This window comes from Lycium barbarum, chromosome 3 (assembly GCF_019175385.1).
Source record: "Lycium barbarum isolate Lr01 chromosome 3, ASM1917538v2, whole genome shotgun sequence".
Classification (NCBI taxonomy): Eukaryota; Viridiplantae; Streptophyta; class Magnoliopsida; order Solanales; family Solanaceae; genus Lycium; species Lycium barbarum.
The window spans coordinates 125919949-125946231 of record NC_083339.1 but is presented as its reverse complement, the minus strand read 5'-3'; the positions used below and the strand labels follow the sequence as shown (position 1 = coordinate 125946231).

At 36.3% G+C, this 26283-nt stretch overlaps 1 protein-coding gene and 1 long non-coding RNA gene across 2 annotated transcripts; both read left to right on the top strand.

Annotated features, from left to right (window-relative positions):
• Positions 1 to 1252: 1252 nt before the first annotated feature.
• LOC132631293 (probable O-methyltransferase 3) lies at positions 1253 to 3008 on the top strand. The gene is made up of 2 exons (XM_060346885.1): positions 1253 to 2020; positions 2168 to 3008. The coding sequence occupies exons 1-2, from the start codon at positions 1253 to 1255 to the stop codon at positions 2474 to 2476; spliced, it is 1077 nt and encodes a 358-aa protein (XP_060202868.1). The 3' UTR covers positions 2477 to 3008.
• Positions 3009 to 11967: 8959 nt separating this feature from the next.
• On the top strand, positions 11968 to 20502 carry LOC132634126 (uncharacterized). The gene is made up of 3 exons (XR_009580045.1): positions 11968 to 12219; positions 12324 to 12539; positions 20195 to 20502. It is a non-coding gene; the product is annotated as an uncharacterized LOC132634126 (long non-coding RNA).
• Positions 20503 to 26283: the final 5781 nt, after the last annotated feature.

Below are 26283 nucleotides of genomic sequence, written 5' to 3'. Positions count from 1 at the left end.
TGAGTATGTAAGGCATGAATAATAACATAATAAAAAGAAAGAAACATAAGATAAAGAGATAACCTGTATATCAAACTGCCTCTTAAGGCGGAAACCATGCATGCTAACCTTTACTCTTAAAACATCATAGATATATATATATATATATATATATATATATATATATATATATATATATATACACACACACACACACATGTATTAGCCCGCGTCCGAGGTAATCATCCCACGCCTCCCACTAGTGGTGTCTGCCCGGCCATAAAGGCACGGTGTTATCATCATTATCCATAAGCCGCCCACCGTAGTGGTATCTGCCGGCCATGAAGGCACGGTGTAATCATACATAAACTTAAGCATGTATGAGAGCCCAATTAAAAGCTACAACTCTATCGGAGTGGCATAAGGTCGGTAACCTCCAATTTATGTTATGGACAAATCATCATCGCTATATCTCACCTCGAAGGAACAAGTAACGTAAGGTGAGATCATCAATAACGAATAAAATCAGTAAACATGTGACAACTTTTCAAGACCTAATGTATGTTTCATATGCCCGTTTCAAGGATGACAGCCTTACTAAGATCTAAAGTTGTTAGTAGTTTCAACTACCGTATCTTTTTGTGGTGAGTATAGGGCCATCTGCGATATTCCAAATGAATTATATTGTGGGTTCTATATAGGGGATATGTCGTTTTATTTATTACCGACATGTAGCTTGCAAAATTATTATGTACCGTACTGTTCTTCTTAATCCATTTAAAGTTAATTAGGAGATTAGATATTACTTATTTAGAATTCATAAAAATTTCTGACTGAAAATTTTATTAGAAATGCGTATGAATGATAGCAAGAAAACGGATGTAAATTATGGGTACTGACCGATCTGTTTGGTTCAATTTTATCAAATTTTAGTTATGCTTTTCAGTTTTCGATTTTCTAATTGTCATCCATCAGCATAGTATGATAAAGATATAGTGTCTAACTTAATCCCAAAAATTGACTTATAGTTACCTAAAACTATATAGAAAGACCAAATTCTCATCCCAGAACCGACGTGGGACACTCAACATAGTGGAGCAGTGGCTATCATCGTTGTCCTGTTTACTTCTTCAATGTCAAACAGTCTACTTCTCATTCTTCTTATAAATATAGACTCACTTACGATGGGTTATTCACATTCTTCTTATTAATATTTACATCTCAACCATTGGCTCAATCCAAAGCATCCCAAACAAAATATCACAAATTAAATATGGCGGCATTGCATAATGATATTGGAGAAAAAAGTAGAGAAGTGCTAGCTGCTCAGGCACACATATGGAACCACACATACAACTTCATCAACTCCTTATCTCTCAAATGTGCAATTCAACTTGGAATTCCCGATATAATCCACACTCACGGCCAACCAATGACCCTCTCTCACTTGGTGGATGCCCTCCCCATCAACAATAACGCTAAAACCCAGGATTGTGTTTATCGTCTCATGCGTATTCTAATCCATGCAGGCTTCTTTACTCAAGAAGACGAGGGTTATTTACTTACTCCGACTTCATGTCTCCTCCTTAACGACGAGCCTTTGAGCTTAGTCCCCTTTGTGCAAATAGCACTAGATCCAATTTCAATGGATCCGTTTCACTATCTCAGCCAGTGGCTCCACAATGGGGACTCTAATACTCCATTTGCGACTGCTCACGGCAAGCCCCTCTTTGAATATGCCGAGAAGGAACCAAAAATTAACCATCTTTTTAATGAAGCCATGGCTAATGATTCCCGATTGATCATGAGTGTGGTGATTGAAAATTGTAAGGGAATTTTTAAAGGATTGAGATCAGTGGTGGACGTCGGAGGCGGCACTGGAACCGTGGCTAAAGCTATTGCCAATGCACTTCCTGAAATAAATTGCATTGTCTTCGATCTGCCGCAGGTAATTCAAGGATGTGATGCGAACAAGAACCCGAGCTATGTGGGAGGAGACATGTTTAAGTCCATTCCTTCTGCCGATGCAATTCTACTAAAGGTAACTTTGTAATCAATACTTACACCCTTTTTTTATTCAGAGATTGATCTCATGTATATATATATGGTCATTGTACTATGTGTTTTTCACTATAAAAATAAAGGTGTATGTTTTAATGGTTTATGTTTCATGACTAATGACAAGCAGTGGATATTACATGACTGGGGCGACGAAGAGTGTATCCAAATATTGAAGAAATGTAAAGAAGCAATTCCAAATAAGGAGAATAATGGAGGAAAGGTCATCATCATTGACATGGTAATATTGGATAACCAGAAAGGAGACGACAAGTCATATGAAACTCAACTTTTCTATGACATGGCCATGATGGCTCTCACTCCCGGGAAGGAAAGAAGTCAGCAAGATTGGGCAAAACTCTTCTCTGGTGCTGGTTTTAGTGACTACAACATTATTCCTATACTGGGATTAAGATCTATTATTGAGGTTTACCCTTAATCTACATAATTGGCCAAATTAAATAATACAGCCAATGAGTGATGCATATATTTTGGAATTTGGAAGTCAACAATAAGATCATATGCCGCTAATGATAATAAAGACAGTACTCTAGTGAATGTTCCTCGTTCCCGTTTTTTGTGTTATTATATTGGAAATATTATTCTTCATTACGCTATATGTGTTAATAGAAGAACCTCTTGTGTGTTATATTTCATTACTCCAAATAAGATGACTTCTTCGAAACAAGTCAGTTATTTAATCAATATTTCCTAGTGATTTTCAAAGTTCTGATATATACTTACTTTAGAATTTTAATCATTATTTTAACATCTCACGCAAAAGGAGATTAGCGATGGCTTTCAATCAGTGGAAAATATCGCCATAGCTATGAATTTAGCTACGGATCCAAGGCTGTCATTTAGCAGTGGAAAATATCCGTCGATTATAGATGATCGTGCAATATATTTTCCTTTTCAAATTTTTATCCAGCTAGTAAATACTAAATATAGGACAACTTTTAACAAGTCTTGTTTGATCTTGCATACTAATTTGCTGGCCAATTTTCTAATGAACAATATCAAGCAAATATGAACCTGCAGAAGTGGATGTGGAACTGCTCATAGTAAATATAATTTTTAGGATTCAGCGTAATCTTGGTTTTTGTATTTCAATTCTTTAAAGATAATTTCCAGCAAACAAAATTCCTTGAAGATAATGTTTTACTTAGCTTCATGTGAATCTGATGACGGGTAATGTGATATGACTAAATTGTGGTCTAAAGTCTCAAACGTAATTTCCCACAAACTTTTGCTGTCATGATTGATCAATTCCCCGGCTACAGCTTCTTATAGTTCTTAAAAGTGTTTGACCTACTAGTATTCTAACACTAAAAAGAGGAGAGGTAATAAGCTGTACAATACCTTCTTGTGAGTTTAAGAGCTAAAACACTTCCTCATATTCACATATACAAATGTTTGCTTACAATTAGAGGCAACCAGATAGCTAAACTAGCAGCTGTAAGCACTAGTTGAGACTGTTTAAAATAGTTCGGTATTTCGGTACTTTAATATAACCGAAATACTGAGACTTTAAAATCGAAAACCAAACTCTCTTTAAGAATAAAAACTGAAAACTGATCAAAGAACCGAAGAACTGAAACCACGGAATTTGTAAATATTGTTAATATTCTTTTATTTTCATGTATTCTTTTTCATTTCTTTTTTGGCATTTCAAATCCTTTTTATTACGTTTCTATATTTGACTCGGTCCAGTTTTTCAATTTTTTATGCCCACCCCTACTGTCAACCAGATACATAATAGAAACAACGGAAAAGGTCCAAAAATACCCCTAACGTATGAGAAATGACTCATAAATACCCTTCATCCATCTATTGGTCCAAAAATACCCCTCTATCCACCTATTTAGTCCAAAAATACCCCCAACCTATTTTTTTGGCTCAAGAATACCCCTCAAACTAACACCAAAATTTTGATGGTATTTTTTCAATTTTAAAATGCCACGTGGCTTGTTTTGATTGGAGACATATATTATTTTTTTTCGTGAATTAATCAATGAAATATGTTTTTTTGTTTTTTTTTGTTTTTTTTTTTGCATTTCATGAATAAAAAACCGAAATAGGAAATTATATATTTTTTTTTTTTGCATTTCGTGTATTAAAAAACGAAATAGGATAATTTTTTTTTTAATTTCGTTCATATAAAAACGAAATTGGAAAAAAAAAAAAAATATATATATATATATATATTTATTTATTTTATTTTGCATTTCGTTGGTATATCTACGAAATAGTAATTTTTTTTTGTATTTCGTTTATTAAAAAACTAAATATAAAAATAATTTTTTTTGTATTTTTGTATTTCGTTTATATAAAAAAATAGGAAAATAATTTTATTTTCATTTCGTTTATATAAAAACGAAATAGGAATACATATATATATATATATATATATATATATATATATATATATATATATATTTTCCAATTTCGTTTTTATATGAACGAAATTAAAAAAAAAATATCCTATTTCGTTTTTTAATACACGAAATGCAAAAAAAAAAAATTATAATTTCCTATTTCGTTTTTTTATTCACGAAATGCAAAAAAAAAAAGAAAAAAAAATATATTTCGTTGATTAATTCACGAAATGCAAAATAATAATAATAATAATAATAATATATGTCTCCAATCAAAACAAGCCACGTGGCATTTTAAAATTGAAAAAATACCATCAAAATTAGGGTGTTAGTTTGAGGGGTATTCTTGAGCCAAAAAAATAGGTTGGGGGTATTTTTGGACTAAATAGGTGGATGGAGGGGTATTTTTGGACCAATAGATGGATGGAGGGTATTTGTGAGCCATTTTCCATACGTTAGGGGTATTTTTGGACCTTTTCCGTAGAAACAAATGAAAGATGTAAAAACAAATACTAGCTTTTTTCACTCAAAACAAATAGGATATAAAATAAATTGAAATAGAAGTAAGGAAAGTTAAATACCAGTGGAAATCAGGCTTTCACCAGGTGTAAGAATACCTCCAGGAAGTCACATATAGCAGCTCTTTGGTGCAGTAGTTTGAAGCTTAAACATTCAAAAGGATCCACGAACTTACTTAAAAAATCGAAAAGGAACTAGAAGCTTAAACCACTGCTTATATTTTATCATCCATATGGATTAATGGTTAAGATAACAATACACTATTCGAAAAGGAACTAGAAGCTTAAACCACTGCTTATATTTTATCATCCATATGGATTAATGGTTAAGATAACAATACACTATCTTTGAATGGAATTTCACAATATATATCTCAAATTCTTGAACTTAAGAAAAAATGGTAAAGCCGGTACAAAGCAATGGGCAATGGCACCTCACACTCAAAACGTGGTTTAACTAAAAATGAAAATTCAAAAACTGCTTTTGTTATGAATGTCAAAAGCTTGATAGGTTACAAGAAATAGGAAAAAGTAGTTTACCTTAGAATACTACAAAAGATTTGTTTGTATTCTCAACCTTTGCGGCAGTACTCTTCGCCTGCTTTCCCGTTCATCTTCAGAACACAAAAGCAAAACAACAACCATCATTGCCAACATTACATAGCTAAAACAGAATTTGAGTAATCTATTAAAACACTTTATTTCAAGTAGGAAACAACTAGAAAGAGAAACGAGTGGAACCTAACAATTCAGATATAAATCCATCGAAATATGTTAAAAATTCAGACAGAGATTTAACTCGATTTTTAAATTCTCCGAAGAAATACACTCAGAGAACAGTTCCTCATGCGCGCACACACTGTCACAGAAGGGTGCCTTGAATTATTCGGTAATGCAAAACTTATTGAATACAAAGAACAAAATGCATTTCGACCCAAAATTTCAGAGATTAATAAAACCTGTGAGAAGATGCCGAAACCCTACCTGAGACAGAGTCTGATGAAGCGAGATGGCGGCGACGAGGGAGATTCCGGTTGAAGCAAATTCGATAGAGTGCTTTGCTGAAGTGCTGAATCGAGAAACCTAACAGTCCAAAATTGATGAAGCTAGTTGATGCCCAGAAGGGAAATTTTTTTGCCTTTCAGACCAGGGGAAATTTATGGAAGATTTATGTCATATAGATATAACACAACTAAAAAATTCCTAATTTTTCCGCTGAAAAATGTTCAGGGGTTATTTAACACTTAATGTCGGAGGAACAACCTAAGTAGTAATGTTTTCAGACGGAAAAATTAAGAAGTTTTTCAAGCGTTTCAATAGGAACCTGTTTTTCACACTATGCATTTTTTCAGTTAGCTGGTTCGATGGAAATGCGATGGAAAAATATATTTTATTGTATAAATTTGCAACTGGGAAAAACCTATGTTTCTAGTGATGTAAGGAGATGTATGAACGATCATCGTTGCATAGTTAGAAGATAGGCAGTAAAAGATTGTAAATGAAAGTTCGAGGGGATTAACCACTCTGCAAAAGCCTTATCAAATTCAAATACTTTAAAGCTGAGGGGATTCGGCTTAAATATTTCCTCATAAGTTATCCAATACATAAATTTTATTCGAAATTATTTTAACCGTATTATTAGTAAAGTAAATTAAAAAAATTAAATGTTATCTGAAGTAATTAAATGTACGGAAAAGGGTTAAATGTACCCCTGTACTATAAGAAAAGGGTCAAATATACCCCTCGTTATATATGAAGGTCAAATATACCCCTCATCCGTTAAAATTGTCCAAAGTGGACATCCGATCCTACGTGGGTGCCATACATTTGATGAGAAGGCATGTCACGTGGCATGCCACCTCAAAACCCCTAACACATTTTACTCCTTCCCTCTATTTATTCTTTCACCACTAAAAAAAAAAAAATTCTCCTCCACCGCCATTACCGCCACCACAACCAAACTCTCCATTTGGCCCGTTATCTACTCTCCTACCAATGGCTTCATTTATATTCCTACAGAAAGACAACACGCAACAAAGTAACATTGAATTTCAAACTTTAAAAACTCAACGAAAATCAAAAACTGACTTCAGATTCAACCAGTCATGTCCATAGAAATTTAAAAAAGCATCAAATTTTACTCTTAAAATAGAAACCCATATCAAAATGAATAAAGGAAGAAGGGTTTGGCGGCTGCTTTTAGCAATTGAATTAAATTGGAGAGATGCTCATGGGGAGAACTAATTGTTTAATGGAAGGTCCAAGTTCAATTGTTTAATACCTATTAAGTTTTTCCGACTGCCGACATCGTTTTCCGATGACATAAATAGAAGAGAGATATGGAATGATTATATGGGAGTTTTTTTAGAAGAGAAAACAAAAATGGACAAATAGACCCTGATCATGTGCAAACCCTCATCAGATGTAGAAATGGTGGTGGTGGCGGTGATGGTGACAATGGTGGTGGAGGGGAAGGAAATTTTAGTTGCGGAAGAATAAATAGATGGGAAGGGTAAAATAATTTAGGGGTTTTGAGGCGGCATGCCACATGGCATCCATCTCATCAAATGTGTGCCAGCCACGTAGGATCGGATGTCCACCTTGAAAAACTTTAACAGATGAGGGGTATATTTGGCCTTAAAGCATAACGATAGTGGTATATTTGGCCCCAAAGTATAACGAGGGGTATATTTGGCCCTTTTCTCATAGTACAGGGGTATATTTGGCCCTTTTCCGTTAAATGTACATAACTAGGAGCGACAAACAGGCGCGTCAAGTCGGATATGGGCGAGTCGAAAATAAGCTTAGACTCTCAGGGGGAAAAAATTAAACAATAAAAAAAAGATAATCACATTTAATTTTGTAGCTATTACACTTCTGAATGGAGAGCAGTTGATGGGTCAGATTTGGGCTGATCATGGTTTGTGATGGGTTAACTTGGGCTAGCCCAAATCAGCCCATCTTCAACGTCAATTTAGCCCAAACACATCAAACCTTAGACGGGTTGAGCGGGTTGAGTCTCTTGTTCCTCATCTTTTACACCCATCTTGCTAGCTATTACTCCTATAATAATACAAGTCCCCGGTTAGTTAAAAATTTAAGCATTTTATCTCTAGATGAGATTATAAGCTGGCAATATAATAGATAAAGACTGCGCGAGCAAGTGGTGTAGGTTGCAAAGTTGGCCAGCAAATAGGTTTGAGGTAGCAAGTCATCAAGTTGTTAATTAACTTGATAAATTGCTACAGCATGGACGGGAAATTTATAGTAGCAATGAAGTTGTACTCAGAGGCAGATCCAGGATTTGAAGCTTGTGAGTTCCCAGCTAACGGTGTCTATTGTTTCTGAGTTCTCAGCTCAAATTTCTTATATATTTGAAAGGTTTCTGTCACGACCCGTCTAGGGGCCGTGACGAGTACCCGATACTTGTACCGAGCACCCCTTGTCTATCGTTTTACCTTTACCTCTTAGCAAGCCATGTGAACAGAGCCATTTTTTTTTTGAACATTAACATTAGCGGCGTCATTCTGAACATAGACTAATAAACTTCGTTATCACTTATACATCAACATTAGCATGCCAAAACACCATATACCTACTATACTTAACTGACTGTACATATCTGTCTACGAGCCTCTAGACATAGTACACTTATACATAGAAAGGGTCGAGTACTGTCGTGCCCGAAAATACATACACAAAATAGTACCACGAAAGTGGGGCTCCGGAACAACTGGAGCGCTGTCAACACTGCTGGTAAGGCTTCTAAGGATCAAATCCGCCTGTCTGCTGACCTGCGCGGCATGAAACGCAGCGTCCACAAGAAGGGACGTCAGTACGAATAGTGTACCGAGTATGTAAGGCATGAATAGTAGCGTACGGAAAGTATAAAACGGAAATAACGACATAAGAGGATAATAGCACATGTCCTGAGGTAAAAACATAACCTGTATATATATATACCCTTGGCAGGTGCTATGCGTACTTAGCTTTCCTTTAAGAATCTTTCCTTGTTCATATACATATACATATAAAATAGGACATCTCATATTGCCGAGGCGTCGGCAGCCGATCCATTTAACCATAAATATACACATCCCGCGTCCGGGACGATATCATATCATGTAATGCCAACTGATCAGGTGGATATGCGTTCATAACGCTCTGCCCTTACCTCCATTTCCCCCGTATACATATGCATATATCATGTACATATATCAACGTCTATAGCTCTCTAGCTCTTTTATCATATACATATACGTGTGTCATGTAGGTACATCAGCGTCTATAGCGCTCTGGTGCTTTTATCATATACATATACGTGTGTCATGTAGGTACATCAGCGTCTATAGCGCTCTGGTGCTTTTATTATATACATATACGTGTATCATGTGCATGTATCAGCGTCTATAGCGCTCTAGCTCTTTCGTCATGTGCATGTTTTAAAAATATATACACATGTCTTACATACATTTACATGTCTTATATGCATTTACGTATCCTATATACATATGTCTCATAGGCACGCAGGAAAGCCCAAAGAAGAATCATGTAGTCATCGGAGTGACGTAAGGTCGGTGACCTCCAATTATATTATAGAATACTCGTGATCGCTTTGTCTCACCTTGAAGGAACGAGTATTTTAAGGTGAGACTACCAACGGGGAATAATATTAAAGTAAACGTAGAATGAAATCGGGGCATCATAGATGACAGTTCATAGACTTTGAAATCTTTTAGAAAATAAAGTCATAGCTAGGAAATATAAATAAGATTCGAAAATTAGTTTATCATTTTCATGTTTACATAAGATACTTAGCTTAGTCATCTTAGTCATAGAGTCGTTCCGGTAGTACGTATCATAGGCATATTCTCTTATCTAACATCATTGTTATCATTATCGTCATGGAAGTGCCCTCGTTAGAGGAGTCATAGTATTTATCATTTGGTATCGAAATCGGGATCAAAGGTTCCCTTTGGATTCACTTCAAGTAAGTCAAGCAAGACTGTAAGGAAAAATCCGAGAGTAGCGGGCCCACCTCGGGCCGGATGAGGTAGCGTATACGATTTACATATGTTACGTGTCATAGCGTTACTTGTGAGGGTCTTAGGGTAATCGGGTCCCATTTATACAAGTTCTAAGGGTGTAGGAGGTTTTTCCAACAATTGGCACACTTTCTAGTTCAATTCTATTGAACAAAAAGTGGAAAACTTTAGGTGCGGATTCCGGGGAACCGAGTTGTCCCCGAGGCTCGTACCCAACTTATTTCAACTAAGACATGCCATAGAAAGAAGGGTGATGCCTTACATACCTCTTTCCGCTTCTTTTGCTATTCCGAATTCAAGCTGCAAATCCGCCAAAATCTGCGATTTGGTCACATTTACCCAAACTTTCATTAGGGTACTTAGAGTTAGAATCTTAAGGAAACACTTGGCTACCGAAATTTCGGCAGCATTTCCTCTGTAAATACACCATCCTCAACATTTACCTAGCAAGTTTTCAATCAACAACAACCCGGGAATTCAAACCCGGCCAAACTATTAACATAACTCAACCACACTAACAATTTCCATATTCAATCCAAGATACATTATAACAACTTAATCAACTTACTACTTCTTTCAAAACCTTCCAACTCCAATGAAAACAATAACAACCTTATAATATATATTCCAACAACACCATACTAATATCATTATCTTCCATACATGTAAGAACATAATATTCAATTTACATAATCTTCCAAGACAAGCCTCCAACTACTAATACTTCACTAAGCTCATTAGGCTTTTGTTTGCAATATAAAATCCACAACACAACAACCAACATACTAAATAAAACTTGCTCACCATGCATTCATGATTCACCAAATATACACGGCTATACATGTGATATACAACTCACCGCCACACAACTATATTCTTGCTATTCATGAATTTCACTCACTTTTGCACACTACAACATGCAAAAATATCCATAACATGTAAAGAATAAGTTCTTACCTTCTTCCTTGATCTTTCACTTAGCTAAGTCTTGCAACTTGCTAGAATATGAATTTTTCTTGCTCCAAAGACCACTCCACCTTGCTAGGAATCCTTTAATTGGTAGAAAATAATTTTTGAAGAAATTTTTGTCAATTTTCTTGTCAATTTTTGCACTTGGCCGAAATGGCCTTGGAGATTTCTCCTTCTTTCCTTTTTCTCAAGTGTTCTTGAAGTTTCTAATGAGATATGACTCATTAATTGATCCTTTATATTAATTATCACATGGATAATTAATAAAATCATGGGCTTGGGCCATGTTGGCCGGCCATCCCTCACAAATTTGGGCCTTATTATTATTTTTTGATTTTTTTGGGCCAACCCGGTTGGTCCCGAGTTGGGCCTAGCCCACTGATCTTTCGACCTTAAAACGTCCATATCTCCTTGTACCGACGTCACCTGGGGACCCACGACCTATGGTTGGAAAGCTAATTCAATTATCTACAACTTCTAGTTCTTGGTACTTTTCCAAATTCCAAACTTATAATACCGTTTTTGCCCCTTGAAGTCAGATCACCCGAAAACGTTTTCTTAAAATATTCGTTTGGAGGACTTCCACTTTGATTTGTCCCAAGGGTCCTTCTTGAGTTGTGTTTAACTTCTCATATGTGATTCATATGAATTTTCAGATGTCCCAAAAAAAATCTCGATGTGTGGGTCCCATCTCAGCAAATAATCTGACGTTCAAAAATACGGGATATAACAGTTTCACATTATAAATACAAGGTTCGGATAAAAGTTGTGGATTCCCGCGAACCCACACCCAATGGTGTGGATCCGTCCCTGGTTGTACTTAATACTTGTAACAGGATTGATAACAAATTTTTATAATATACGTCATTTTTAAAAAAAAAAAATATATAGGTAATAGACATCAATTTCACAACTTGATATGTTGTTATGGCAAAATCAAAAAGGTTGGTGGAAACTTCTTGTTAACTTGGCTATCCGTGACCATTAGGTGTGTGTGTGTCCCATTTGTTTCTTTTTCTTTTTTCTCCTTTTTGAAGGAGATTTTAGATTGAGATTGGAATAACGTTAGAACAATAATTTGATTGTTTGCGGCCTTTTGGTGGCTCTTGCTGATTTTTGTGCTTTATTTGCTTTCAATAAAAATTATTACTGCCATTTAGGTGAAACTTATAGAAACTGTTTTCTTTGTTCGTACAAATATTGTTGTACTGTGGCGCTTTACTTGGACAGCTAATTGGAAACGGAACAAGAGGCAAAGCAACTGCGATCTTGGTAGTATCTTTATTTAAATAGACAATTTCATTACTGTATTGGAACAAAAGTAGGGAATTGATGAAGGAATCCATCTATGTCCCTGGATAAAATGTCTAATATAGGTCGATGCTATTCTGGAGTCGTCAGTCACCTTTGCCCACTTAACTCTCCCTGATGTAGTAGATCCTGGCGGCTGGCCCACTGTTTCTAAATTCTAGACAGAATGGTCTGATGATTCGATGATCTTCAAATTGGACCCAGCTTTTAGGATCAATAAGATCACCAAGGAAGGTTTGCATGACGACTGTCCGCGCGAAATTACGCCATGGCCTTCCCAGGTAAGTTTTGGATCTTCTCTTCTCTCGCTTCAAGCTTGTACAGTATAATTTTGCAGGACTATACCTGTTCTTTCTGTCTCTTTTAATTTGTCCTACCTTGTGCCAGTATTGTGTCGTACTGCGTGTCAAACGGCTTTTGTAAGGTGATGTTGCAGTTTTGAAAGATAGCTGTTGCGTCCCCAAATATGAAATCAATCGTTCTAAGAATTTCGCAATGCCTATAAAACTGACGACCATTAATGTTTGTGTTTAGCGTGTCTCGGTACCGTTGAAATCGGTATTGATAGAAGCTACATCTATCCTCATTAACTAATAACACAATTGCCTGTCCGTTATCTGGCACTGCTGAATTTCTGATGGTTAGACCTTGTGCCATGAAACCTTTGGCATTCACCTCTTGACATTAAAACAAATGCAGATATCAGATCTAGGAAGTTTACGGTTTATTTTAGGACCAGCTTGTATTTGTAATATGAGTAGTTTAGTGTAAAGCAGATGACTTACAAACAGTAGCAGTATCTCAGGTACGGTATCTATCGCCTTAACTCTTGTTTCCGGATATGATGGTCTTCTCTGTCCCATCACCAATTAGGGTTATAGTTACTTCGTTACTCTCGATAACTACGTGCCCATCATATTCTCCTTCATTTACTTTTATGTAATATCTCTCCGTTGTTGGGGCTGCCAAAATGTCAGCCATGATAGTTTTGAAGTCTCCATTTCCATCTTTTGCTACTGTTCATTGGCCTGTATTTCATGGCGTCCTTTCTCCCCCGAAGAAAGTGACGATAGAAAGAAAATGACTACCATCATCCCTCTTATGCCATGCTAATCAAGGTCTTTGCGCTGATAGCGCCTCACTTTAAAAAGTTGTTAGATGAGAGAAAACCTGAGGCATAATATTTATCAAAAAGATAAATAAAAAAATAAAAAATAAAAAAAACTGAGGCAGAACATAGAGTTGAGTTGTTAAAATGCCACACCTTGATTCTATTAAAGAAAATCTCAAACAATGCAAAGATGAAGAGAACAAGTTAAAGGCTACTTTTTTGGTATTCATTTAAGCTGGTTTATACACAGGCTGAAAAACATGCGAAGAAAACAAACAAACAAAAAGTTCTTGGAGGAGAATAATAGTGTTTGGACATAAAAATGTGATATTTGAGAAAAAGTTAGATTTAAAAGATAGTAGTTGAAAAAGTGTAGTGCCATGATAAATATGAAAGTGATAAACATTTTGTTTATAAATTAGATTTTACCAAAGCATCTTATATACAGAAAACAATGTCAAAATTTCTGGAATTTTGAGATCGTTATTTTATTAAATCAAACACTGGATTTTAAGTTATTTGCGCTTTCATTATTTTCTGAGAAAAGTAAGCAAATGTACCACTTAACCAAAAATAATTTCAGAGTAACCAAATTTTTTTTGGGTATAATGTGATTCATTAGCAATTACTATATGCTAAATACCCTAAATTAGTGTTTCTTTTTAAAGAAAAGTTTTTTGTGTGGATCAAATTCTAGAAAATTTAATTGCAATTTAGACATACAAATTTTTTTATGTTGGGAAACGCACGGGCATTCCTTTACCAGTTAAATGATAAGAGCGAGTTGTTGTTTGCTTATATTTATTTTGCTCATTGCCAATTGACTCACTTCTGGTTGCTAATGTAGAGTGTTGACAGACTAGAGAATTATTCGAGAAACATGCCAAGTTTTACTCTGACTCGATATAAGATTTTGTGTCACCAGTATATAAGCTTAATGTCTATTATAATAAAATTGTGCGAGATTTTATTGACATATATACGACTTACAATTTAGAAGCATCAATTGTAGGATAGTGTCAGTTTTTGCTGTTGTTGTTGGGGTTAATTCCCAGTCCAGCTCCAAATGGCATGAATTGTGTTCAGATATGTCATCAATAGGTTTGAGCTATCATCTGATCCTATGTTTTGTAAACAGATCTTCCCTCCAGTTGCTTTATGCTACAAATCTGGTGTAAAATTGCTCACTCTTCAAAGTGATAAAACAGATTAAATAAAATTCTTCGCACTTTTCAAATGATAATAAGACATGTAAACAAGAATCTATATCGTACTTAAACTTTAAGCACAGGAAAAGGTGAATAAAAGAAATAAAGAAGCTAAACTATCACACTGAATGTTTTGTTGGAATGAGTTGATCAGCCCTTTTTATGTTACTCAGTTAACCCAACGGGATTAAGACTTGAATTAAATACGAGGATTGACTTTTTAAAATCTGGTTGACTTGATCGGCACTGACTTTTTAAAATCTGGTTAACCAAAGTGTGTGCTTAGCGTGTCATGATAGCCGCCCTCAAACCAGTATTGATAAAAGTTACAATGATCCTCATTAACCTTTAGCGCAACTGCCTTATTTCCCTTCTCTAGCTAGCTATCACTGAAATTTTTGATGGTTAGACCTTTGTGCCATGAAATCTTTGGCATTCACCGCTTAAACATTAAAACAAAATACATACTATATTATATCTATGAATTTTACAGTTTATTCTTGGACAAGATAGTATTCGTAATATAAGTAGTTCAGCGTAGAGTAGACGACTTACATATTATTGCAGTATCTTAGGATTCAGATCCGTCATCGTAATTCTTGTTTTTGACTATGATGGTCTTCCCTAACTCATCACTAATTAGGGTTATATTTACTTTGTATTCTCGATAACTACGTACTCATCATATTCTGCTATAGATAGCCCCCTAAATTTTGCCACATTTTCCTCTGAGGTACCTAAACCGAGGGTTGTATCTATTGTGTCACGACCCAGCTAGGGACCGTGACGCGTACCCGGGGCTAGCCACCGAGCACCATTCGCTCTAATACTCATCTTACTCATTTAATGCTCTTTTACCAATTTTATACACGAATTGTAGGAAAATTATATTTTATATAGAAACATAAATACTTATACCACTTTTGCCTCTTGGCCACCAAAATAATATATACATAATAATAACATCTTGTGAGACCATCTGACCCACACTGCGTATCTACGAGCCTCTACTGACATACTAAACATATAGATGGAACAAGACTCCGTCGTGCCCAAAATATGCATATATACCAAAAGAAGAATCATAAGCACCTCCGAACAATGGAGTGCTCTCAATCAGCTGACAGCTACTAAGAATCTGGATCAAGCTCACCTCCCTGTCTACCTGTGGGCATGAACACAGCGTCCGAAGAAAACGGACGTCAGTACGAATATTGTACTGAGTATGAGAGGCATAAACAATAACAATATATCAATGAAATAGGAAGGCATCAATGAAATAAGGAAGCATCAAGAAAGAGCAATCTATACTGGCTGTCAAATATAAATGAAATAATGCATGCTGACTTACTCATAATCATTATCATGTCATGTATGTATGTATACATATATAAGCTGCCCGCCCATGTAGGTACGGTGTGATAATGTATAAGCTGCCCGTCCATGTAGGAGCGGTGTAATAATCATAGCCTGCGTCCAGGCCTCCCGCGTCCGGGGTATAAGCTGCCCACTATAGTGGTGTGCACATCTACGTGCCTGCCCGACCGACTATAGCGCGGCGCGGTGTGAGAAAATACATACATATATATATATATATATATATATATATATATATATATATATAAACATGCATAAGAGCCCAATCAAAAGCCATAACTATATCGGAGTGACGTAAGGTCGGTGGCTTCCGACGTCATTATAGAACATTCATTGACATTCTGCCTCACCTTGAAGGAATTAGCATATAAGGTGAGTGTAAGCAATAATTAGCATCATTAACATCATATGATCATCACAACATGATTATTGGGATTTCTATACTTTACTCCTTACCTTGTGTGGCTAATTATGGACATAGACTCATATTTTCCGGAACTTAAGGAAACTCATGGATAAAAAGAGAGTCAAGCTATAAGATTCATGCCATAGAAAGAAAGGACTAGCCTCACATAGTAAGGAGTAAAGTATAGAAATCCCAATAATCATGTTGTGATGATCATATGATGTTAATGATGCTAATTATTGCTTACACTCACCTTATATGCTAATTCCTTCAAGGTGAGGCAGAATGTCAATGAATGTTCTATAATGACGTCGGAAGCCACCGACCTTACGTCACTCCGATATAGTTATGGCTTTTGATTGGGCTCTTATGCATGTTTTATATATATATATATATATATATATATATATATATGTATGTATGTATTTTCTCACACCGCGCCACGCTATAGTCGGCCGGGCAGGCACGTAGATGTGCACACCACTATAGTGGGCAGCTTATACCCCGGACGCGGGAGGCCTGGACGCAGGCTATGATTATTACACCGCTCCTACATGGACGGGCAGCTTATACATTATCACACCGTACCTACATGGGCGGGCAGCTTATATATGTATACATACATACATGACATGATAATGATTATGAGTAAGTCAGCATGCATTATTTCATTTATATTTGACAGCCAGTATAGATTGCTCTTTCTTGATGCTTCCTTATTTCATTGATGCCTTCCTATTTCATTGATATATTGTTATTGTTTATGCCTCTCATACTCAGTACAATATTCGTACTGACGTCCGTTTTCTTCGGACGCTGTGTTCATGCCCACAGGTAGACAGGGAGGTGAGCTTGATCCAGATTCTTAGTAGCTGTCAGCTGATTGAGAGCACTCCATTGTTCGGAGGTGCTTATGATTCTTCTTTTGGTATATATGCATATTTTGGGCACGACGGAGTCTTGTTCCATCTATATGTTTAGTATGTCAGTAGAGGCTCGTAGATACGCAGTGTGGGTCAGATGGTCTCACAAGATGTTATTATTATGTATATATTATTTTGGTGGCCAAGAGGCAAAAGTGGTATAAGTATTTATGTTTCTATATAAAATATAATTTTCCTACAATTCGTGTATAAAATTGGTAAAAGAGCATTAAATGAGTAAGATGAGTATTAGAGCGAATGGTGCTCGGTGGCTAGCCCCGGGTACGCGTCACGGTCCCTAGCTGGGTCGTGACAAAAGTGGTATCAGAGCAGTTCGTCCTAGGAAGTGTCTACGAGCCGTGTCTAGTAGAGTCTTGTTTATGGTGTGTAGCGCGCCACGCCAATAAACAGGAGGCTACCGGGCATTTAGGAAAAATGACCATCTTTCATCTTAAGAGATCGTGCGATAGAGCCAAAACATAGGAAATGGTATCCCTTATATACTGATATTTTATTTCAGCAAGAGAGTGGTGTCGACAAGAGAAGACAAATAATGCTACTGGAAATTACAGAGATTAATATTTCATTGAGGTTATGTATCAGAATTTGTATATACAGAATGGAAAACTAGTTATCATCAAGGTAAGTTACTGTAAGTATAGTAAAAAACAATGGATTGAATATATACGTATTGTTGATAAGTTCAGTTATAAGGTGCCCACAACAGAAGCTGAAGAAGATTGTAGAAAAAGGTAAGAATTAATCCCTTTTTATTATGTTATGAAGGTTGGTTTATGTTGTAGTATGTAGAAATGAGTAGAATTTATGGAAATATGGAAGTTTACAAAGTGGGTGTGCATATATGTAAGTGGACATATATGTATATTGTTGTATAAATAATATGAGTTGAATTTTATGTTGTATTCTAGTTGTGGTTATGGTGAAATTTATATTGGAAATGGAAGAAAATGGTTCAAGTTGGCATGGAAAATTATTGGGAATAGTTATAGGAAATTATTATGTTAGTTGGTGAATTTGGAAGGATAATAGTCCATATTGGCATGAAAGATTGGTTGTTAAGTGGTTATGAGAAGTTTTGTGATTTTATGGTAGATTTATGTAATTATGAAAATGAAATTATTAAGGTGCAAATTATGATTATGGTTGATGAAATTGGAAGATGAAAATATGTTATGAATATGTAGATTGAAGATTTGAAGTTTTGGATGGATTATGGTTTTGGTGGAAAGTTTGTATATCTTGTGAATATTTGGTAGAAATGATATGAAATGCTTCCGAATTATATTGTAATGATCTTGATTAGTAATGAATGTAAAAGCATTGAGATTGGTTTGGAAATGTGAAGTTGGAATGAAAACTATTGCATTATGTTGGAAAGAAGGCTAGTTGTGTTATATTGTGTTTTGTAGTCATGGTTGTTGTCATTGTGTTGATAGTTTGGCCGGGTTGAATTCCCGGATTGTTGTTGATAAAAAATTGGCTAAGTTGAATTTTGGGGATGGTGTACTTATAGGGGACATGCTGCCCAAATTTTTGTAGACAAGTATTGGTTAAGATTGAAATCTTAAAGCCTTACAATTAACATTTGGTAATTGTGACCAAATTGTAGATTTTGGCGAACTTGAAACTTGATTTTGGAGACGTGTATGAAGCGGAAAAGGTATGTAAGGCTTCACCCTTCCTTCTATGGCATGTCTTAAACGTAATAAGTTGGGTACGAGCCTCGGGGACAACTCTATTTCCCGGAATCCGCACTTAAAGTTTCCCCTTTTTCATTCAGTAGAATTGAATTAGAAATTGTGTAAAATATTGGAGAAACTTCCTAAACATCTAGAACTGGCATAAATATGACCCGACTACCTTAAAACCCTCACAAGTGACGTCATGAAATATAATGTACGTAAATTTGGTACGCCGCCTCATTTGACCCGAGGTGGGCCCATTGTTCCCGGATTTTCCCTATTGCTCCGTTTGACTTATTTTGGAGTAGAATCCAAAGGAAACTTTTGATCCTCGTTCCGATTATCAAACGATAAGTACTGTACCATTCTAATGGAAATACGTATATGTTTATAAAATATGTACATGATACACGTATATGTATATGATAAAAGATCCAGGGCGCTATAGTCGCTGATATACGTACATGATACCAGTATATGTATATGATAAAAGATTCAGAGCGCTATAGACGCTGATATATGTACATGATGTATGCATATGTATACGGGGAAGATGGGAATAAGGGCAGAGCGTTATACACGCATATCCACATGATCAGTTGGCATTACATGACATGATATCGTCCCGGACGCGGGATGCCCGGACGCGGGATGTGTATTTATGGCTAAATGGATCGGCTGCCGACGCCTCGGCAATATGACATGTTCTATTTTTATATATATATGAACAAGAAAAGATTTTCACCGGAAAGCTAAGCTATGATATGATACGCTATGATACGCTATGCCATGATATGATACGCTACGACAAGCTATGCTATGATATGATAAGCTATGCTATGATAAGACACGATAGGATACGACCTGATATGCCACGATAGGATACGGCCCGATATGCCACGATAGGATACGATAGGGCACGATAGGACACGATACGACAAGATACGACATAATATAAGTTCTATTTTCTACGTTCATGGAGGGGAAACGTTTTTAAAAGGGAAAGACAAGCCATGCATGACAGCCGCCCAAAAAGGGGCCTTCCTATGTACAGGTTACTTTCTTGCCTCGTTATATGTCCTGTGACTCCATGATATTATTAATCGCACTCTATGTTATTGCTTGCATTGTCTTCCATGCCTTACATACTCGGTACACTATTCGTACTGACGTCCCTTCTTGTGGACGCTGCGTTTCATGCCGCGCAGGTCAGCAGACAGGTGGACTTGATCCTTAGGAGCTCTACCAGCGGTACTCTACAGTGCTCCAGTTGTTCCGGAGCCTCACTTCCGCGGTACTATTTTGTGTATGTATATTCGGGCACGGCAGTACCCGGCCTTTTCTATGTATAAGTGTACTATGTCTAGAGGCTCGTAGACAGATATGCCCAGTCAGTCAAGTACAGTTAGATATATGGTGTGTTGGCATTTTAATGTTGTTGTATAAAGTGATAACGAAGTTTACTAGTCTATGTTCATAATGATGCTGCTAATGTTAATGTTAAAAAAAAATATATGGCACAGTTCCTACGGCCCGCTGAGAAGTAAAGGTAAAACGATAGATAAGGGGTGCTCGGTACAAGTATCGGGTACTCGTCACGGCCCCTAGTCGGGTCGTGACATATTGGCTACCTAAACCAGTCCAAATTCGATCCCATTGGGTACCTTTTTCACAATAATCAGCAAAATTAGGAGAGTGTATTACACTCTCCATGACATGGCAACTTTGTCAAATGAAAACATGACACGTGGCGGTGGGGGTCCATCATAATAATTAAAAAATAAATTATACAACCCCCACCCCCACGCCAATTTTCATCTCCTTCGCCCCACCCCCCGCTAATTTTCATCTCCTCCCCCCCCCCCCCCTCCCCCCCCCCCCCAACTGCAAACGAAACCGGCCGCCGCTCCCCCACCCCACCAATTATTTATTCCCCTTTTCTTCTCTTATTTAGGTCTAATCAATGTCTTTACAAGACCTACCAACCTTTAAAGTTCTTGCTAAATATAAGTTGACCAATGAAAGGTGAGATAAAAAAAAGAATCATAGTAATGGTGAATTCCCATTTTTTTCGGTGAATAAGATGGTAATGCTACTTTTCAGATCTAAAAAGGACAAAGAAAATGGTGGTAAGAAATAACATCCAATTCACAAATTAATTTTATATAAATAATTAAAAGAAATTAAGTGTTATAATGAAGAAGAAAAAGAGAAAAAAAAGGAAGAAGAAGAAGAAGAGAAGAACATACAGTGGAGAACATTTTGGACGAAAGGGAAGAGGTGGGATGAGGTCAGGGGACAGACGGCCGGGGGGGAGGGGAGCAGCAGGTGGGTTGGTTTTTTATTTATTTATCTATTAAATTTTATTTAAAAGAGGTAAAATTTTAACCAAGAAAAAAAAATTAAGGAAAAAAAGGGTTGTCCACGCGCCAAACAAAAAGTGGACTCAATTGCTGCGCCACGTAGGCAAAAGGTACCCAATGGGATTGAATTTGGACTGATTTAGGTACCCAATAGGTACAATCCTCGGTTTAGGTACCCCAGAAGAAAATGTGACAAAGTTTAGAGGGTTATCTATGACTTTTGCCTTTACTTTAATGTAATATCTCCCGATATTGTTGTTTGGGGCTGCCAAGATGGCAGCCATCATGATTCTTTTGAAGTCTCCATTGCCATCTTTTGCTACTGTCACGTTAGCATGTATTTCATGCCCTTTCTCCCCCAAAGAAAGTGACAAGAAAAAGACAATAGTTACCATCATCCTTGTGATCAAAGCCATGATAAACTCTTTGGGTTGATGCATGAGTCTGTCTAATATATAAACCAAACTACTCTTGTTTATAATTATTCTATATTTATATGTTTAAATGATGTCCAATGACTTTAATTTTAATTATCAAGTTGTTGTAATAGGAACATCTTACATCATTTTGAACTTGCACGAATTTTCTTTTAATTTTGTTGTATACATTACACACATGTTTTAACAATATATATGCATAAGATTTTTAAAAAGTTTTTACTAATTGACACGGGATGTACGTGTGACGCACGGGATGCACATGTGACGCACGAAATACATGTGTGATGCACGTGCAACGCATACGGAAGCTAGTTTTTTTATTATACTTGAGATCTTTTATTAAGGTTTGGTTTTAGACCACCAATTCCATTGACTCGTCCACCGTCTTATAGACTAAATTTAAAAATATTGGAACAACAGTACTGTTGCCTTTGCTTAATGTTTAATGTTTCTGTACTTACTATCAATTTATTGGGCATCTATTGTCAAAAAAAAATATTGACTCTGTAACTTATCTCACTAAGATATATTTATATATAGATATAAAAGAAAATACAAAAAAAATAAAAGGGCAGCCCGATGTATAAAGCATCTAGCGTTAGCAGGGTTCTAGGAAGGACCACATTCCAATGAGTGTGATGTAGACAGCCTAAAATATAAAGTAAAAAGAAATAAGTAATAATATTAATGGATCCAACATTTGCAAAAGCTAGAGATTTTTCTTATCAAAGTTGGGGAGGATTTGTTTTTCGGTAAATAAACAAATTTTATTTATACCAATATTGATCATTACAGAATCAAACAGGGCCAGACTCCCTATTTCATAAGAAAAAAAACAGCCTAGGACTCAAACTCATAGGAGTCACTACACATTATTAGTACATTACAAAGCAAATAGAAAGCATAATAAAACTCAGGTTCTATCTAGTAAGAACTAAGCAGCAACAGTAAACCTCAGGGACTGAATTCAGCTGAAGCATCTATTTCTGCCATTTTTTCCATGTGAACGTGTGTAGCAAGTTCTCTACAAAGTCTATCAGCATTAAAGTGGTTATGTTGAAACCTCAGCTAATTTCTTTCTCTCCATATCATGGTTACATACATGCCAAAGGTGCATCACAGTATAGCACCTTGCCCAGACTTTCTTTTTGCCCATTTTGAGATCCAATGCAACACCTTCTGCCATGTCCCTATCGTTCGATGAAAACCAAGCCAAACAAGTAGTCTTTCCCATAAAGCTTTGACAATGCTGCAATCAAAGAACAGGTGGATAAAAGTTTCATCAGCACTGCCACAGAATACACATATTGGATCAACATGAATGCCAAACTTCAGCAATCTTTCAACAATAGGCAGCCTCTTCAACACTGCTAACCAAAGTATAAACCTATGTCTTGGATGAACACTATGATACATAACAATTCTTTTCCATGGGACATGAATATGCTGTGGAATCATTGAGATATACGTCTTCTTGATGGAGAATCTTGCTTGAATCACTACTGCATGAAATCTGCCATAGATATCTCCCTGAAGAGTTGGTGTCTGCAATATAAATTTTTTGGCTTATAATATTTTCCTGATAACCCTAGTAGCTGAACTTGGAATAGTGCAAGTCTCCACTGTACAACCCTTCATATAATAGATGTGGACCCATTTTGTTACACCCCGTACCTCGGAGAAGCACTAGTTAAATTTGAATGTAAGTATGTCGAGTTACGACTAGGTAAAATAACTTTGGAGTATGAGGAACGAGGCATTATTAAGTATATTGTTTAAGTAAAGGATGATTATGATCTCGTAAGTCGTTATCGGGAAAGACTATTTTGAAACACAAGAACCTGGCCATTATCATGTATAATAAATGATAAATATCATGTATGGAGAGTTTCGGAAGGTTTCGAGGTCAAGCAAATTGAAGAAAATAAGTTCGACGAAAAATTGAGAAATGTTGGGCAAAATTTTTATTCAACTTTGGAGGGGCATATCTCCTAGTATATTAGGAGTTTTAAGGCGTTACAAAAGCCTAAAATGAAGTTCGTCGAGTCTAGTTTCTAATGCAACAAACCGCTCGTCGATAGGACATCGGAGTAGAGAATTATAGACGTTACAAACGGAACTGTCGACGCAGAAACAGCACTGCTACAGTACCGCTACAGAACTGCTACAGTGATGCCGACTTTGGCCACTCTAAAAGGGATTAAAATCCCATTTTTCTTCATCCAAAACCTCCAAAAATTTCCAGAAAATTCAGCACACCAAAGGGCCTCTTATATCACATAAAAGTGAGGATTTTGAGTGAATTTCAAGCTACGGAATATCAATCGAGATCCGGGCAACGCGTAGACGCGATTATAATTTCGTTTTGTGTTGGAGTAGCTTGGGAACAAGTAAATATCGAAGATTTTTCTACCTTCATAAAAATAAGGTATGAATCATTGAATTTCTTTCTTTGTCAACATTGATTAAGGGATATATTTACAAGAATAGAAGTTATAGTTGTTGTGTTGATGTTGTTGATTTATGGATTGAGTATGAAGAGAATTTTGGGTGAAAATACATATAATTATCTTGTAGGATGTTGAGGATGTTGTTATTGATGTTGTTGGTATTAATTTCGGCTTCTTTACGGAAATAAAGCTATTAAATAGTCGTATCACAAGTTGGTTAGTTGAGAAATTTAGAAAACATCGTGTGGGATGTTTTAGGAGATATATTGGCATGGATAATGGTATTGATGATGTTGGTATTGTTGTTGTTGATTGGTTGTTGATATTATGATTTCGGGCTAGGCATATAAACAGGGGAGATGCTGCCCGAATTTCGACAGAATCTAAAAGGATTTTAATTAAAGTTTTGAGACGAGCATGATGACGAGCCTAACAATGGTATGAATGGTTGTATGTGTAGATTACGAGGCTACGAATAATCTTAAGCGAATTGCAAGACAGGAAGTAAGTTGGAAGTCGAGAAATTATCTTCCAGGTATGTTAAGGCTAGTCCCCTTCTTTCTAAAGGCATGATCTTTTCGCTATAAACCTTTGTGTCGTACTCATAATATCATTGGTTCCGCAAATGCTAGAAGTCCACGAATTTCGTGATCCTTATAATATTATTGAGCATCTAAAGGCATGATTCCGATGCTATGGCTTCATAAATGTTTCCATATCTTCCTTGTTTTCAAAAGTTAAATGTTTACGACTCCAAGGCATAATTCCTTTCCTAATAATTCATAGCTGTTTTCCCAAAATGTCGTATTTTCCAAACCAGAGATTTATGATTCTGTGAGCTCTTATGATAACACCGATGGACATGTTTTTACGATGATAATGATGATGTCAAAGATGAGGATATTTTCTATGATGATTATGATGATGGTGATTTTATGGCTAAAAGTCTCAAGTTATGAGATCAATGCTTTTATGAGATGATTTTATTCATAGAGATTTTCATGTACATGAGCTTTACATTATTATGATGACTATGATGAGAACGATTTTATGTTCAAAGGTTCCAAGTTTATGATTTCAATGAAGATATGAGAATATTGAGCTATCTTTTGACCATTCTTAATTTTATTCATTGTTGTTGGTCTCACCTTATAATAATTGTTCCTTCAAGGTGAGACAAAGCGACGATGATTATTCCATAATATAATTGGAGATTACCGACCTTACGTCACTCCGATGTACTCATAGCTTTTATTTGGCTCTCATGCATGTTTTATATATATGTATGTATTTTCTCACACCGCGCCACGCTATAGTCGGCCGGGCATGGCACGTAGATGTGCACACCACTGCAATGGGCATGTTATGATATTGCCCCAGACGCGGGAGGCCTGGACACAGGCTAATAATGATAACACCGAGCCTTAATGGCCGGGCATGATATTATATATATGACACCGCGCCTTAATGGCCGGGCATGGTTCTATGTATATGTATTGAAATGTTTTTTTAAAGGCTAAGCATGCATGACATCCGCCTTATGAGGCACTCAGATGTACAAGTTATCTCTCTTACTGCTTGTTACTTTTCATATCTATATTATGTTGCTATTCATGCATTACATACTCAGTACATTACTCGTACTGACGTCCCTTCTGGTGGACGCTGCGTTTCATGCCACACAGGTGTATACAGATGAGTAGAGGTCATGGCTAGAAGATGTTCCAGCTGGATTGGCGAGCTCCATTTCTTTCCGGAGTGTTGCCGAGTCGGAGTATCTATGTTATGGTATAATGATTTATGTTAGAGACTTTGCAGACAGAGTCACGTATATAGCATGCCAGTCTTATAAGCGGCTATTTAAGCCGATGTATCATTATGCATTATTTTACAGATTTCATATGATTACATATTTTACTTGATTTGAGAAAGAAGAAAAGAATGTTTTTGAAAAGCTTCCATTATGCATCTCATTTCATGACTTAAGAGTCCTGTGAGATTATGAGTATAACGAGAACCAGTGGGTTCGCTCGGCTCTAAGTCA